Source organism: Hypanus sabinus, chromosome 11 (genome assembly GCF_030144855.1).
Source record: "Hypanus sabinus isolate sHypSab1 chromosome 11, sHypSab1.hap1, whole genome shotgun sequence".
Classification (NCBI taxonomy): domain Eukaryota; kingdom Metazoa; phylum Chordata; class Chondrichthyes; order Myliobatiformes; family Dasyatidae; genus Hypanus; species Hypanus sabinus.
Window position 1 is genome coordinate 98,877,674 of NC_082716.1, and position 18,541 is coordinate 98,896,214.

At 40.8% G+C, this 18,541-nt stretch overlaps 1 protein-coding gene across 9 annotated transcripts in view; it reads right to left on the bottom strand.

Moving 5' to 3' along the window:
* LOC132402220 (latent-transforming growth factor beta-binding protein 4-like) overlaps window positions 1-18,541 on the bottom strand; it is a 217,568-nt gene that overhangs the window by 130,172 nt on the left and 68,855 nt on the right. For 8 of the 9 annotated variants that reach the window (XM_059984970.1, XM_059984967.1, XM_059984969.1 and 5 more), the window contains one exon: window positions 673-929. In XM_059984970.1, coding sequence (XP_059840953.1) covers window positions 673-929 — 257 coding nt within the window. The remainder of the gene's footprint in view (window positions 1-672; window positions 930-18,541) is intronic. The other variant, XM_059984966.1, reaches the window with a different exon arrangement.

The following is an 18,541-nucleotide window of genomic DNA, read 5'->3' on the forward strand; positions in this document are numbered from 1 at the left end:
TTGGTAAGTCACAGATAGCTATCGCTCCAAAAATTGTCCTCTGTCATATATTACCATTGCATCATAAACATTAAACTCACCATATACTACTCTTTTTGCTTTTTTTATTGTTTGCATGATATGTTTTTTTATTCTCTGCTTATTGGATGTTTGATGGTCTTCTTTCATTTTAATGGTTTCTATTGTTTATTTTTGATTTGTGGTTGCCTGTAAGGAGACGAATCTCAAGGTTGTATAAAGTAAATGTATATTGATAAGAAATGTAGTTTGAACTTTGATTTGAATTTGGTAAGACAGAGTGGACAACCAGGGCAGAAATGGCCAATATCAGAGGACATCTATTTAATGAGAGAGGAGTGAAGATAAGGAGATGTCAGAGGTAGATCTCTTATTTTTACACAGAGGGAGGTGGGTGCCTGGAATGGATTTCCAGGGCTGGTGCAAGAGGCTGACATATTGTGTCCAATGGAAAAGTGGTCATGAGGTCTAGAGTTATGCAGCACCAAACTGTGCCCTTTGACCCACACACCCACAACTGCCATTTGGCCCCGACTACGTTAGTTTTGCTTACTTGTATGAGGGTCATTTCCATCTACACTTTTCCTGCTTATGTAATTAAAATGTCTCTTCCACTAACATGAGAAAGGTTGTTTGTAAAATCATTGTTCCTACCTGTCCATTTGTTATCTCGGTGAAGCAGTAGCCGAACGGGTAGTCACCACCAGACTGCGGAATGACCGTGAGAGATCCCAGCTGATCTTCCATTGCCTGATCACGTAGTGCCCTCTGACGGGTTCCGTGTACGATGGGTTGTGGAGCAGAACTGTTGTTCCTTCCTCCATTTACCCGTGAGACCTGGTGGATCTTCACAGACACTTCAGGAGGGTGGTCAACTTGTAGGTTAACAACTGATAGCATCCGTTGATCTGCTGACATTAGCACAATGTTTGTAATAAGAATTCATTGTCCAATGAGATAATGGAAATGGCTATATATGTCCAATGGGAGAATGGAACTGGATATATCTGTCCAATGAGAGAATGGACCTGGGTATATCTGTTTAACGGGAGGATGGTGTTGTGTATACCTGTCAAATAAGAGAATGGAGTTGGGTATACCTGTCCAGTGGGAGAATGGAGTTAGGTATACCTGTCCAATGGGAAAATAGAGTTGGGTATATCTGTCCAATGGGAGAATGGAACTGGGTATATCTGTCCAATGGGAGAATGGAACTGGGTATATCTGTTTAACGGGAGAATGATGTTGTGCATACCTGTCAAATAAGAGAATGGAGTTTGGTATACCTGTCCAGTGGGAGAATGGAGTTAGGTATACCTGTCCAATGGGAAAATAGAGTTGGGTATATCTGTCCAATCGGAGAATGGAACTGGGTATATCTGTCCAATGGGAGGATGGAACTGGGTATATCTGTCCAATGGGGGAATGGAATTGAGCACATCTGTCCAATGAGAAAATGGAACTGGGGATATCTGTTTAACGGGAGAATGATGTTGTGTATACCTGTCAAATAAGAGAATGGAGTTGGGTATATCTGTCCAATCGGAGAATGGAACTGGGTATATCTGTCCAATGGCTGAATGGAACTGGGTATATCTCTCCAGCAGAATAATAGGATTTGCAGATCACTGTTCAATAGGTGATACATTGCAAGTCAGTGTCAAATCAGAAAATGGATGGATCCTTGTCCAATGGAACTGTGAGTCACTGAGTCCAGAGTTACGCAGAACCAAATTGGGCCCCTTTGACCCATGTGCCCCCACTGACATTTCTCCCCATCTACATTAATTTCATTCACTTGCATTAGCATCTTCTCCATCTATACCATCCCTAATTATATAATTAAAAATGTCTCTTAAACATCTGCTTCCACCATTTCTTCTGGTGGTGCATACCAGGTATCAACCACTTTGGTAAAAACTTAACCCTCAGATCCTCTTTAAAACTCCTTGTTCTAACCCTAAATTTATTTTGACTCCTCTACCTTGGGAAAAACCTTGATTATCTGAGCCTTTCAGAATTTTATATCTGTGCAATGGGAAAATAGAGTTCACTCTTTTTCCCTTATCCGCAAAGGTTTTTTCCCTTATCCGCAAAGGTTCGGAGGTGACCGGAAGGATGTTTTCTCTCCACCTTTTTCTTCTAATTTTATCCTCAAATGGACTGCCCAATCTTCCTTTTCTTTTTTTTGTTTTAGTTTAGTTTAGTGGGTTTTTTTAATATAATAAAACTTCCAATCTTTTTTTTATGATTTGTTAAGAGGAGTTTATATTATATATTTAACAGTGTAACATTATACTTACCTGACTTTGACAATATATACTTTTTTTTGCTGTTTATACTTCTTTTGTATTATGTGTTTGCTAAATCTTCTCCTCTGATTTGTATATTTTTTTTACTGGAAAATCAATAAAAAAAGATTGACAATGAAAATGAAAAAATGAGTTCACTCCAAGGAACACAACCCCAGTCAATCTGATCTCTGTCAACAATAGAAGCCCTGCATTTCAGGCAACATTCTGGTGAATCTCTACTCAGTCACACTGAGGACCACAGAGTTTACTATTCACTTGTGGGTTGGGGATCTCTGTCCAAATAAAAGGGTAGCATTGGAGATCATCTGACGGAGTGGTGTAAGGACAATGACCTGGCCCTTAACACTTTTAAAACAAAAGAGATAATCATTGACTTCAGGAGATCAAAGGACAGAGTACACAGCCTCCTCCATATACATGGAGAGGTAGTGGAAAGTGTGGAAGACCTAAAGTTCCTTGGAGTTATGTTGTCAAAACAGCTGACATGGACCACCAACACCTCGCTGACACGGACCACCAACACCTCGCTGACATGGACCACCAACACCTCGCTGACGTGGATCACCAACACCTCGCTGACGTGGACCACCAACACCTCGCTGATGTGGACCACCATCACCTCGCTGACGTGGACCACCAACACCTCACTGACATGGACCACCGACACCTCGCTGACATGGACCACCAACACCTCGCTGACATGGACCACCAACACCTCACTGACATGGACCACCAACACCTCGCTGTTTGTAAAAAAGGCATAACAAAGACTCTTCTTCCTCAGAAAACTGAAACAGGACAAACTCCCACAAAAGCTGCTGCTTAACTTCTACAGAAGCACAATTGAAACCATCCTGACCAACAGCACCACAGTGTGGTATGCCAGCTGCACAGCCGCTGAGCGACAAGACCTGCATCGCGTGGTGAAGGCGGCCCAGTGAATTGTCAGGATGGAGCTCCCAGGACTGGACACCATCTACTCCAGTAGACTCAGGAGGAAAGCAATCAGCATAACCAGAGACACCACCCACCCCAGCCACTCCCTGTTTGACCCGCTGCCGTCCAGCAAAAGGTTCAGGACACTAAAAACCAGAACAAGTAGACTGAGGAACAGCTTCTACCCCAGAGCTGTGGCCACCATCACACCACTCCCACAGAACAATGACTGAAACTGTGAGCACACACAAGGACTGAAATACTTGCACTAACGGCACTTTGTGCATTACTGTGACATTCCGGTGCTGTGGCAACTTATTTTATTTTCTGCTACTTATCTATTTAATAGTTTTTCTATCACTGTCTTGTTTTTATCTACCACTTTGTTTGATTGCCTGAGAGGAAGCGAAACAGAGTTTCATTGTACCTATGTATAATGACAATAAATTCAATTCATAATCCAATGGGATTTAAAGCAAGTGACTTGTTTGATCCCTGCAAGAGAACCTTCTGACTTTCTTCACCCAGGACTTGACCTTCAAGGGATCCACTATCAGATAGACAGATTAAAATAAGCTAGGAGGGTTGATGTAGGAAAGATTGAGAAAGTGGGTAAAGCATAAAGGTGTGGAGGAAAGAATGCTGATTAAATTAATATACACTGTAAAATATATAGCCAAGTGACCGAGGCCATGGTGAGGAAGTAATGAATATGGGTCAGTCATATTAAAGTGACGTCTACTAGGATTTATGAAATATGACATAATAAAGCATTCTTTTATTTTTCAGAGGTCCATAAAACTGAGACTCAGTTCCCCAAATGATGGAAGAGGCAGACTCTTGGAACATTAGGGTAATGGTAGATATGTTCTTGTGGGTACGACAGGAATATGGAACTGAGGACACAATCAGATGAGCTATGGTCTTAATTAGTGGAGGAGCAGACTCAGTGTGGTCTATCCTGCTCCTCATGTGAATGCTCAAACACTATATCGGATACTGACTGGTAACTATGAATCCCTTTTCAGAATATCTTGTGATACATGCGCACCTCACTTAAACTCGAAGTTAGTTTCGGACTTCTTTGAGTTAGTTTAATGTTTTGAAGTCACATAGCATAACAACAAGGTCAATAAATTTACTTATCTATTATTCTATGTACTTATTTATTCAGTCATTTATCTGTCTATCTACTTATTTACTTGTTTATTTATTATTTATTGGTTGATTGATTGAGATACTGTGCAGAACAGGTCCTTCCAGCCCTTCGAGTCGTGCTGCCCAGCAATCCCCTGATGTAACCCTACTCTAATAATGGGACAATATACAATGACCAATTAACCTACCAAATGGAATGTCTTTGGACTGTGGGAGGAAACTGGAGCACATGGAGGAAACACACACGGTCACAGGGAGAACGCGGAAATTGAACCAGCATTTACCCTATCTGTACCACTTATAATTTTGTATACCTCTATCAAATCTCCTCTCAATCTTCTACATTCCAAGGAATAAAGTCCCAACCTAGTCAATCTTTCCTTACAACTCAGTCATTACCTGACCTTCTGTTCTCTCCTATCAGATTTCCCTTTTCCAGCCCTGTATCTCTTTCATCAATCCACTTCCCAGCCCTTGACTTTACCCTTCCCCTCCCTCCCGGTATCACCTATCATCCTGTGTTTATTCCTCCCATCCCTCCACCATCTTACTTTGACTCCTTTTTTTTTTGCTCCAGTCCTGATGAAGGATTTTGGCCTGAAACGTTGACTGTACTCTTTTCCATAGATGCTGCCTGGCTGAGTTCCTTCAGCATTCTGTGTGTGTTGCTTGGATGTTCAGCTTTTGCAGACTTTCTCTTGTTTGAGATTAGTAATTTAAAATCAACTTCTCTGAGTAATCACTCTGTAGCTCATTGTATTGATGAAATGAATGAAGTCACTGAGTATTAACTATGCACAGAACTACAAAACACAGAATTTGGGATACAACTGGATGAGTCAACTGTGCAAGACAACAAGGCATTGCCTATAGCATATGTACGGTTTATCCAAAATGGAGAGGCTTATGAAGAAATTCTCTTTTGTAAAAAGATAAAAACAACTATCAATGGAGAATCAATCTACTTTGAGCTTAAAATGTATATTGAGGATAAAAGTATTCTGATTAGGAACATGACAGGTCCTTATACTAGTTTAGTGGCATTTATGAAAACAGAAATTCCAAGTCTGTTTGCAATCCATTGCGTAATTCACCATCAGCCAAAATCCTCAGCTAGCGGCTTTTTTTAAGCATGACACTTGTAATATCTGCCATCAACTAAATTAAAGCTCATCCATTAAATAGCAGAGTATTTCACCAGCTTTGCTAAGATAATGAAGAGCTTGAATACTTGCTTCTTCACAGTGAAATGCATTGGCTGTCAAAAGGCTGCTGCTTAAAACTTTTCTTTGATCTTTTTGACACTGCGATTGAAATTTTGTTCAAGGTCAACAAGAGCTTGGGAAACAGGATTGAACTTCTACGTGGAGATGTGGCATATCTAGCTACACGTACAAGCTGGAGGAACTCAGCAGGTCGGACAGCATACATGGAAACAAGCAGTCAACGTTTCGGGCCGGCACCCTTCGTCAGGATTGAAGAGAAAGAGGGCAAGGGCCCTATAAAGGTGGTGGGGGAGGGTGGGGAAGAGAAGGCTGGTAGGTGCCAAGTGAAAAACTAATCAGAGGAAAGATCGAGGCGATCAAGGAGAAGCTGGAGAATTCAATCTTTATGCCAAGGGGCTAGAGACTACCCAGATGGTATATGAGGTGTTGCTCCTCCAACCTGAGTTTGGCCTCATCATGGCAGTGGAGGAGGCCATGTTTGGACATATCCGAATGGGAATGTGAAGCAGAGATGAAGTGGGTGGCAACCGGGAGATCCTGTCTGTTGTGACGGATGGAGCGGAGGTGCTCGACGAAGCGGTCCCCCAATCTGTGTCAGGTCTCGCCGATGTAGAGGAGGCTTCACCGGGAGCACTGGATGCAATAGATTACCCCAACAAGTGAAGTGTTGCCTCACCTGGAAGGACTGTTTGGGGCCCTGAGTGGTGGTAAGAGAGGAGGTGGAGGGACAGGTGTAGCACTTACTCTTGCAGGGATAAGTACCAGGTGGGAGATCTGTGGGGAGCCACAACAGACAGGATCTCCCGGTTGCCACCCACTTCAACACTGCTTCATATTTCCATTCGGATATGTCCATACATGGCCTCCTCTACTACCATGATGAGGCCAAACTCAGGTTGGAAGAGCAACACCTCATATACCGTCTGGGAAGTCTCCAGCCCCTTGGCATAAAGATTGAATTCTCCAACTTCCAGTAATTCCCTCCCTCTCCCTTCCCCCATCCCACCTTCACTCTGTCTCCTCCTCCAGCTGCCTGTCACCTCCCTCATGGTTCTATCTCCTTCTACTACATAGTGCTTTCCCCTTATATTCCTCCTTCATCTCTCCTGCCTATCCCCTCCCTGCTTCCCCTCCCTCACCCCTTGATCTTTCCTCTGATTGGTTTTTCATTTGGCACCTACCAGCCTTCTCCTCCCCACCTTCCCTATAGGGCCCCTGCCCCCTCCCTCTTCAGTCCTGACGAAGGGTCTTGGCTCGAAACATTGACTGTTCATTTCCACGGATGCTGCCCGACCTGCTGAATTCCTCCAGCGTGTTGTGTGTGTTGCTTTGACCACTGCATCTGCAGTGCACTTTGTGTTTATATGGCATATCTAGCTGATCTGTACGACAAAATGAACATTCTAAATATGATAGTGCTTGGTGAGAATTTAAATTTAATCCAGACAAAAAGTGCAGCATTCACTTTTATTGGAAAACTGGAAATATACAAGCAAAACATTGGGAGAAAAATGTTCTCACAGTTTCCCTGCATGGAAAGCATGGCACTCTCTTTCACAGACAACGATTTGCAAGAGTACTGCATATACATGCCGTCACTGAAGAAGGGCTTTCAGAATTAATTCAAGAATTTGAATGATCTAGAAATTCTAGAATGGGTAACTGACCCATATCTTTGCAAGATGGAAGAACAGGAAGAGAGCTTTGCTAGAAGAAATTACCGAAATTTTGAACAATGAACAAGCAAAAATGCTTTTCAAAAATGTTGACCTTTGTGGTGTGTGGCTACACGGTCTTCGAAAAACAGCCAAACTGTACTGCATTGCATTTCCATCCTCCTACCTCGTTGAAAGAGGCGTCAGTTCAATGAATCACATACTCACAAAAAACAGAAACTGCTTGGACGTTGTTACGTGTGGGGACTTAAGGCTTTTCCTGTCACAACTTGAATCAGATGTTTCAACTCTCGCTAAAAACCATCAAGGATCACATTGATATTGAAGCTGCTGTACAGCACACAGGTGCTGTGTAAGCTAGGTTGAAAGACAAATAAAAACTTAAAGCAGAATCATTTTTCTTGTGTTAACATATGGTAGTCATGATTTTTCACTATAGGGACGCCGGAAAGTATATTGTGCCTTAGAAAGGCGTTGGCAAGTACAAAGGTGCTTTAGGAGGGGCGTTGTATGAATGAAAGTACTTTAGGGGGGCGTTGGGCTATAGGAGATTGGGAAACACTGAGTTTGCAAAATGGTAGTTTGATTTAGAAGTCTATAAATAGCAGGATTCCCAAAGCACCTTTGTTAGACATCGCTATAAAACACAAACCTATTCTTTTCATCTGTTCAAGTTTTCACAGATGTGACCTTGAAGCACAGTTTTAAAAGTGCCCAACAAAGGCAAAATAAGAAAAAGAAAGCAGAATGTGAAAGTATTCTAAAAGGACAATAAAAATAGACTGTTCTATAGAATTGTTATAAGTAAGAGATTAGCTGAAGTGTTTTCACAACCAATGGACTCACTTTCAAGGAGTCTTCATCTCATGTTCTCATTATTGTTATTTATTTATATTTGCATTTACACAGTTTGGTGTATTCTGCACTCGGGCTGAACGCCGTAGTTGGGTGGTCTTTCATTGATCCTGGTATAGTCACTATTCTATACTTATAAGGTAAGATTGAATAGGTAAGGAATTTATTTTTTTACTGAGATGCAGTGTAGAATAGGCTCTTCTGGCTCTTCAAATCGCGCTGCCCTGCAAACCCCCAAGTTAATTCTAGCTTAATCACAGAACAATAACAATAACCAATTAGCATACCAACTGGTACATCTTGGGATTGTGGGAGGAAACCAGAGCATCCGGAGGAAACTCAAGCAGTCATGAGGAGTATGTAAAAACTCTTTACAGGCAGCAGCAAGAATTGAACCTGGGTCACCGGTACCATAAAGCGTTGTGGTAACCACAGCACTACTCAGTTCTAGTTGGATCTTCATGGATCTAGTTGGATCTTGGGACATAGAAAATTGAGAGATTTGATAGAGGTATACAAAATTATCAGGGATATAGATAGGGTAAATTAAAGCAGGCTTTTTCCACTGGTGTTGGGTGGGACTACTAGTGGTTATGGGTTAAGGGTGAAAGGTGCAAAGTTTAATGGAAACATGAGGGGAATCTTCTTCACAGAGGGTTGTGAGAGTGTGGAATGAGCTGACAGTACAAGTGGTGCATGTGAGCTCAATTTCAATGCTTAACAGAATTTTAGACAGGTACATGGATGATAGGGATTTGGAAGGCTATGGCCTTGGTACAGATTGATGGAAGTAAGCAGTTTAAATAGTTTTAGCATGGACTAGATAGGCCAAAGGTTTGTATATGGTGACATATACATATATACTTTGAGAATAAAATTTACCTTGAACTTTAAAGTTATGGTGGAATGTTTTTTGTAATTTATTATTTATTGAAGTTCATCATCAAACAAACATTTCCATAAGATGTATTTCAGATATTGGACATATATATCATATAGTCATATATGCCACAAATCACATAATATTTATCTGAGGTATATACTTATAGAAAAGAGAGGAAAGAAACAACAAGCAAAAGGAGAAAACTATGTACAAGTAGGGAGTGATCTTTTTTTACAACATATTCATTGATTTGTGAGGATAAAACCAGGCCTATGAGGTGTTATGCAGTTAAACCATTTTTCCCCAGTATGAATCAAATTGCTCCAACTTATGATTAACAGATGCTGTTATCTTCTCCATTTTGTAAATTTCCATTGTAATTTCCATCCATACATTTAAGGTTGGGCTCTCCTGTGATAACCATTTCCTAGTAAGAGTCTTTTTACCAGCCACCCCAACAGTATAGTCATTAAATATTTATCTTCTTTCAACCATTCTTGAGGTATATACCTTAAGATATATGTGGGTTGCACCAATATATCACAGCTCTCAACTGTGCTGCAAAATAATGATCTCTAAGAGAAGGTAGGCCCCATTCCCCCTTTTTCTTTGCTAATTGCAAAGTTTTGAGATGAACTCTAGGCTTTTTACCTTGCCAAATATATCTTGATAACATTTTGTTCCATTTATTGAATTGATTTTGATTAATCTCTTTTGGTAGTGTTTGAAAGAGATATAACAGTCTGGGAAGTATACTCATTTTAATAGATTCAATCCTTGAACTGAGACTAAAAAGGGGAATTAGGTTCCATCTTGTTATATCTTCCTTATTTTTTAATATATATATAGGCTGATAATTGATTCTGATAATTTTACCAAATCTTTTGGCATAATGATGCCCAAATATTTGAAAGACTCGGTTTGCCATGCCCAGGATATCTACTTTCAGTTATTCTTGGTGGGCTATAGTAATATGAAAGTAATTGGGTTTTATCTCTATTGATCTTGGATCCTGATAATTGACCATATTGTTCAAAGGATTGCATCAATTTAGGTAAAGAGTATGTTGGTTGCCCTAGGTAGATCAAAATGTCATCCGTGGAACAGGCCAATTTATGCTCTGTCCCTTTAATAGTAATTCCCCTGATAACTTCATTTCATCTGATGTATTGAGCTAACGGTTCCAGATATAATGCGAAGAGTAGGAGTGACCTGATCTCGTGCCCCTTTCTAGGGTAAAACTATTTGATAAATATCCATTGATTTTAATCCTAGCAGTAGGGTTGTCATATAGTGCCTGTGTAGTTTTAATAATTGTCATGGAAACCAAATCTATGTAAAACTCTGTAAAGAAAATTCCAATTAACCAAATCAAATGCCTTTTCAGCGTCCACGCTTATCACTTTTGCTTCGATTTTATTTTTTTGTATATTATCCATAATGTGAAGTGTCCTTCGTATATTGTCTTGTGTTTGGCATTGTATAAAACCTATCTAATCGTTATGTATCAGTATGGGTAGAAACTCTTCTAATCGTTTGGCCATGATGGAGGTAAATAATCTATAATCTACATTAAGAACGGATATTGATCTAAATGACCCACATTCCATTTTATCCTTGCCTCCTTTTGGTATAGCTGAGATTATCACCTCCTTCCAGCTGGGTAGCATTTGTGCCTTTTTTTAGAGCCCAGTTCAGTGTGGGGAGTAAGACAGGAATTAACTCATTTTTAAATTCTTTATACCACTTTGCTGTATACCCATCTGATCCTGGTGACTTGCTTAACTTAAGCCTACTAATTACAGCTTTTAGTTTAACTTCAGTTATATCAGCAGTCAGCGTTCTATTTTGTCCTTCGCTTAAAGTGGATAATTCTAGAGAATTCAGGGAAGTGTCAATTTGGGTTATGCTTCCCCCGGAACTTTCGAATATAGAGTTTTGTAAAACACTTCAAAAGCTTCTTGAATTTCACTTAGCTTATTTTATTTTATCATTTTTGCTTGGATCCCTAATTCTATGTATTGTACTTTCTGCTATCTTTATTTTCAGTTTCCACGCCAGTATTTTCATAGATTTTGATCCACTTTCATAATGTCTCTGTTTCAGAAACATTAAATTTTTTCTGATTTCTTGAGTAGCCAAACTATTTATTCAATTCCTAATTCTTTTAATTTCCCCTAATATATCCTGTGCCAAATTCAATTTGTGTTTTTTCTCTAGTTCCTTCAGCCTATTTTGTAATTCCTCTAATGTTTTATTCCTTATTTTTTTCTTATCTGAAGATAACGCTATAATTTTCCCTCTTCAGCCAGCCTTCAGAGTATCCCATAGAATGGGAGGTGAAACCTCTCCATTATCATTAAATTCTAAGTAGAGACCAATTTCTTTTTTAATTTGTTCCTTAAAGTACAGATCATTGAGTAGACTTGAATTTAGTTTCCAAATAGTATTCTTTGGTTGTAGGTCAAAATCAACAGATAACTATACAGGTGCATGGTCACTTACATCTATTGTCCCAATTCCACAGGTGTTTATTTTGTCTTTGTCTTTTCCAAATGTTATGAAATAGTCTATTCTTGTATATACAGAATAGGGGTCAGAATAATGAGTGTAATCCCTTCTGTCGGGGAAAAGGTCCCTCCATATATCAATTAAACCAACATCCTCACAAGGTGTATTAACTTGCTTATGTAAAGATTTTGTTTCATAGATTTTTCTATTGGAAGAGTTTAACTTTGATAGTAATTGTAAATTTAAGTCTCCCCCACATTTCAGGAGACCTTCTGTTTCCGTTACCATAATATTAGTAATTTTCTGAAAGAAACTAATATCACTTTGTGTAGAATTTTACTGCATTTGATGGATTTAACAGCCCATTGACTTTAAAAGAAAAGAATTTTACTTTGTCCTTAGCCATGTGTATTTATCTGTTAATATATCATTGAAATTAGCAGAATAAAACTTAATCGATCTACTCCCTGAACAAATAAGAACCAAGAAATGCGAATAATTAAAAAAGGGCAATGGAGGTGTGATTCCAAGGCTGAGGTCTCTAGTAGATGACCCTGGGTTGAGCTGGAGGAAACATCTAGCTGTGGTGGATAGCCCCTCCTACCTGTGAGTTGAGAGCCTCTGTTGCAGTACCCATAAAAATAAGTGAACAAATCTATGTCCATTACACAGAAAAGATTTCCCTGTGAATTCCTCCCATATATATATTCTCATTTAGGTGGGGAAAAGGAGTAAATGAATGAAAAAAAAGAATTGAGTAATATAAAATTCACTTATAATAAGTATTTCTTTAGATAGGTATAGCACCGTCTATTTTTGCTTCCGTTTAGCTTATCAACACTTTTAATGTTAGACAAACCTTATGGCTCTTCTGGAGGGGGGTGAGGGCTGTCTTCGGAAAGCTCACAGTCTCTTCCTGATATATTTCTCTTGCCTTCCTCCCGCCCCCTGCTTGCTCAATTCTCCCACTATTTCCCAAGCAGATCAGGATAATTGCTCAGCCAGGCTTTCCCTCAGTTTGATCACACTGACGATTCAGCCCTCTGGCCTTCATGTTTGTAGTTGCCTTTTCATCTTCATAAAATACTCGCAGTTTAGCAGGTTACGGAGTTTGGAATCTAATCTTTCCTTGCTTTTATATTCGCTTTACTTCAGAGTATCCTTTATGCTTCTGCAGGACTGCTGGGGGGTAATCTTGATCAAAATATATTAATTTCCTGTCCAAAAACACCCACTTCTTTCCCCCGGCCCTTCATAGAATCTCCGCCTTGGTGTTGTATCGAAGGAATCTAATTACTATTGAGCGTGGCTTATCTTCACTGTCTCCAGTAGGCCTTGGGGCGAGTGCACGATGCACCCTCTCAATTTCAAGCTCAATAGTTGAAGGGATCTCCAGCGTGTCCCGCAGCAACTTTCCTACAAACTCCATCATAGACAAACCCTCCACTCCTTCGGGAACATTGTATATCCTGATATTTTTCTACTGTGATCTTCCCTCCTGGTCAAGCAGTTTACTTTCTTGTTGATATAATATTTTTATCATCTTACTTAGTATCCATTCCATGTTTTGAACGCGATCTTCCACCTTCTCAATTCGTGTCTCTGCCACCGCTATTTTTTGATTGACGTTGGCAAGCTCTGACTTGATATCATTTAGTTGCTGTTTTATATCTTTTTGGAATCCCCGTATCTCTTCCAGAATTTTTATCATATTTGCCGCTTCACCCGAGCGAGGCCCATCGTCAGCCTCGCTATCATGCGTTCGGGTAGAAGAACCGCTCGCTGCACCCCTGTCGTCCATAGGCTCTGCGGTGATGCTTTTTTTATCTCCAGTCTTTTTCCCCATTCTTGGCCCCGCTTATCAATTCAGATATTTTCAAAAGATCTTATACTTGATGGATTAATGGGGCAAAATATGCATTTTTCCGGAGGGGCTATTGATTTAAACTGCCATTCTGGACAATGACATCACCGGAACCACGATGGAATTTTGAAGTGATTGAAATCATGCTTACCTGGTTGAGAGAAGCACGTGGTATAGATCTTTCAGGTGCTCTAAATTATGGTGAACATAACAGCAGTACTTGGAGGGGATATCCTGGAGGGATTGTCCATTGAGAATTTAGGAATTGGGGTGGTGATAAGTTATCTGGGTTTATACTACAGACATCTCAATTGTCAGGAAGAATTAGAGGAACAGATATGTAAACAGGTCACTTGAAGGTGTAAGTACAATATGTTCATGGCTGTAGGAGTTTTCTTTCCCAGTATGGACAGGGTCAATCTGTTCTGGTGAGGGTGAAAAGCCTCAGGTTGGAGTACCTTGAGTGAGAAAGTGACAATACGATCAGGCAGAAAGGTGTAACTGTGAAGAAAGTACAGCAGTGCCTCTACTTCCTTGGGAGTTTGCAGAGATTTGGTATGACATCTAATACCTTAGCAAACTTCTATAAGAGTTGTGGTGGAGAGTATATTGACTGGCTTAATTGCAGCCTGGTATGGAAACACTACTGCCCTTGAATGGAAAATCCTGCAAAAAGTAGTGAATACGGCCCAATCCATCACAGGTAAAGCCTTCGCACCCTTTGATCACATCTACTCGAAATGTCATCACAGAAAAGTAGCATCTATCATCGGGAACCCTCACCACCAATGTTACCTCTAAAGTGTGTATGGGTGTGTGTGCACACATCTTTTGCTACTAGCACACAAAGAAATAAAACTGTGCACAAAAAGTTGTCAGCCTCTACCTTATTGACATATTAAGTATATTCCATGATCGTACACAATCACATTTCCTTTCCCAGTTTCTGATGTGGACAGTATTGTCAACGTGAAGTTTGCGATGATTTGTTTGCAGATTTTAGAACTGGCTCATTTATACTGTTTTTATTGAAGAAATTATTGATTCACTGTATCAAATTCCAAAGGAGCAAAGGGCGTGAAGCACAAAAGAACAGCTAGTTCATTTAAAGCGAAATGGCTTTAAGCTCATGAAGTCAGGAACGTTCAGCTATGAGAAATATTTATGTACTATACAGAAACTGGTGTTACCTGCACAAGTTGCTGGAGAATTTACAAGTGGAAAGAAGTGGAGCGATATTTGGAAACTTGACTTTTTAAATCGCCATTTGGCAAGCAAATCACATATGGACGGTGTGCAAAAACTCTGGTGAGAATATCCTTCATTACCCACTACAGGCCTGCTACGTATGTTTTGTGAGGGTGCTGATGAACGAGATGGAAAATGATCAAACCTAGCGATTAACGTTCTTATTGATAGTGTTTTGCCAGCTGTTAAAATTAATACCTCTATATATAAAATTCAATATGCACATGTTGTTGTCACTGGGCAAAAAATTGCACAAGAAATTTTTGCGCAAACTGTTCATTACAAATTAGAGGGAACATTGTCTACTACCTAGGGCATGCTCTCTTCCCGCTGCTGCCATCAGGAAGAAAATACAAGAGCCTTAGGACTCTCACTGCAAGATTCAGGAATAGTTACTACCCCTCAGCCATCAGGCTCTTACAGAGGGGATAATTCCACTCAACTTCATTCGCCCATTGCTGAACTGTTCCCACAGCCAATGGGCTCACAACAAGGACTCTTTATCTCGTGTTCTTCAGATTTATGACTTATTCATTTATTTTTATAATTTCTTTCTCTTTGTATTTGTACAGTCTGTTGTCTTCTGCACTCCGGTTGTACACCCTAGTTGGGTGTACTCTGTTATGGTTGTTATTTCTTAGATTAGTTGAACATCCCTCAAGAAAATGAATTTCAGGATTACATAAGGTGACATTCATATATAGTTTGATAATAAAATTTCCTTTGAAGGAAACATATGACAGGTTCTCGCTTGTAGAATGTAAACTGAGCAAGAAAAATGAGGCAAATGAGAAGGGACCATGAAATATCCCTGCCATATGAGATTAACAAGAATCCCAAGATATGTTGTATCAGGAAAGAGGTAGTGGCCAGAAGTAAAATGGGACTGCTTAGAGACCTTTCTCTGCTACTGTCCACCACTAGCCATTTCTTCTCCTCTCCAACCCATTTCACTTTCCTTAGGGACACCTCTCTCCATGACTCCCTGGTCCACACATTCCTCCCTGACACCTGGCACTATCCCTCGACCTCCTCCTTTCCCTGGACACCTGGCACTTTCCCTCGACCTCCTCCATCACCACCACGCAGAGGCTGAAGAATCTCTTCTTGATAAGGCCAAGATTCCCAAGTGCCTCCTTTAATCACATCTATTGCACTTTGTGCTGCTGATATGTTCTCTTCTACACTGGTGAAATGAGGAGACTGGTTTGCTGAGCTTCTGCTGTCTGTCTGCAACGGTCATCCTGAACTCCCAGTCGGTCCTTTCAAGTCCCACATCGACAACCATCTCCATTGATAGGGTATGGTCCAGAACACTGTGTTTTCTAGTTTCTGGTAATCTCATCTCTATTGTTTCCCAACTCTCCTCCATCTTCCTCCAGTCCTCTTTGTTGTCCCCTTTCCATTACACTCTCTCCAACCCCGTTACACTTTTTCATACCATTCCTGGTTCTGCCAATGACTGACACATTTCGCCTCCCATCTCTCCTGCTTCCAAAAATTGTTCTGGTTCCATCTACTTTTTAACCTCTCTGATATGGCTTACTTTATCATCTTGCCTGTCAGATTCCACCACTGGTAGTTCCTGCTGATCACCCACTTAGCTCTCTCCACCTTCACTCTTCTCTCTCCGGACCCAGCTCACAGCAATCTCTGTATACTAACTCCACCACTCACCCTCCCCTACCTGATTGCACCAATCATCTACTAGCCCCTATCTCACTACTCTCCCTCCTTCTTATCCTCTTTATACTGACTCATTCCCTCTCCACTTGTGGTCCTGGTGCAGAATCTCAACCCAAAATGTCAACAATTCCACCCCCCCCCCCCAACAGATATTGCTCGACCCACTGAGTTTTTGCATCATGGCTTGGTATGAAAACACCAATGCCTTTGAATGGAAAGTCCTACGAAAGTAAGGAACTTGGCCCAGTCCATCATGGACAAAGCTCTCCTAACCATTGAGCACACCTACATGAAACACTGTTGTAGGAAAGCAACACACATTATCAGGGACCGCAACCACCCAGGTCATGCTCTCTTTTTGCTGCTGCCATCAGGTAGAAGGTACAAAAGCTTCAGGACTCACATCACCAGGTTCAAGAATAATTACTACCTCTCAACCATCAGGCTCTTAAATTAAAAGGGCATAACTACACTCACTTGCCCATCCATTGAGATGTTCCTACAACCAATGATCTCACTTTAAGGACTCTTTATCTCATTATCTCATGTTTTCATTATTTTTTGCTATTTATTTATATTTTCATTTGCACAGTTTATTGTCTTCTGTACCCCAGTTGATGGTTTCTTGATCCTGTTATAGTCAGTACTCTCTAGATTTGCTGAGTATCCTACAGGAAAATGACATATATGTATTTTGATAATAAATTTACTTTGAACTTTGAAATTGTTTCTTTCTCTCTCTGATTCTTTGATCCTATGAGTTCCCGGAAAAGAAGCAAGACAGGTCAACAGGATGGTGAAAGCAGCGTATGACATGCTGGCCTTCATATGGCAGAATTTAGAGAAGTTGGGACGGTATGGTACGCCACGGTAGCACAGTGGTTCGTGCAACACTATCCAAACTCAGGATGCTCTGGAGTTCGGAGTTCAGTTCCCACACTGTTCTGTAAGGATACTCTGTACAACCGCCCGTGGAATGTGTAGGTTTTCTCCAGGTCCTCCACTTTCCTCCCACAGTCCAAAGACATACCGAGTAAGTTAATTGGTCATTGCATATTGTCCTGTGATTAGTTAGGGTTAACTGGGTTTGTATGTCCTCCCCGTGGAATGTGTGAATTTCCTCTGGGTCTTCCACTTTCCTCCCACAGTCCAAAGACACACTGGGTAGGTTAATTGGTCATTGTCAATTGTCCCATGATTAGTTTAGGGTTAATTGGGTTTGTCAAGGGTTATTAGGGCAACACAGCTCAGAGGGCTACTCTGTACTGTACTGCTAAATAAAAACAGTCTATAAAAAGTATTCCCTTGGAAGTTTTCATATTTCATTGTTTTACAATTTAGCATGGAGGTCTGTCAGAGGTCACAGCCGGACATTGATAGGATGCAAAACTAGGCTGAGAAGTAGCAGATGGAGTTCAACCCAGGTAAGTGTGAGGTGGTTCATTTTGGTAGGTCAGATATGATGGCAGAATATTGTATTAATGGTAAGAGTCTTGGCAGTGTGGAGGATCAGAGGGATCTTGGGGTCTGAGCCCATGGGACACTCAAAGTTGCTATGCAGGTTGACTCTGTGGTTAAGAAGGTATACGGTTCATTGTCCTTCATCAACCATGGGATTGAGTTTAAGAGCTGAGAGGTAATGTTGCAGCTATATATGACCCTGGTCAGACCCCACTTGGAGTACTGTGCTCAGTTCTGGTCACCTCACTACAGGAAGGATGTGGAAGCTATAGAAAGGGTGCAGAGGAGATTTACAAGGATATTGCCTGGATTGGGGAGCATGCCTTATGAGAATACGTTGAGTGAACTCGGCCTTTTTTCCGCGGAGTAGCAGAGGATGAGAGGTGACCTGACAGAGGTGTATAAGATGATGAGAGGAATTGATCATGTGGATAGTCAGAGGCTTTTTCCCACCGCGGAAATGGCTAGCAGGAGAGGGCATAGTTTTAAGGTGCTTGGAAGTAGGTACAGAGGAGATGTCAGCGGTAAGTTTTTTTATGCAGAGCATGGAATGGGCTGCTGGTGATGGTGGTGGAGGCAGATACAATAGGGTCTTTTAAGAGACTCCTGGATGGGTACATGAAGCTTAGAAAAATAGAGGGATATGGGTAACCCTAGGTAATTTCTAAGGTAAGGACATGTTCGGCACAGCATTGTGGGCCAAA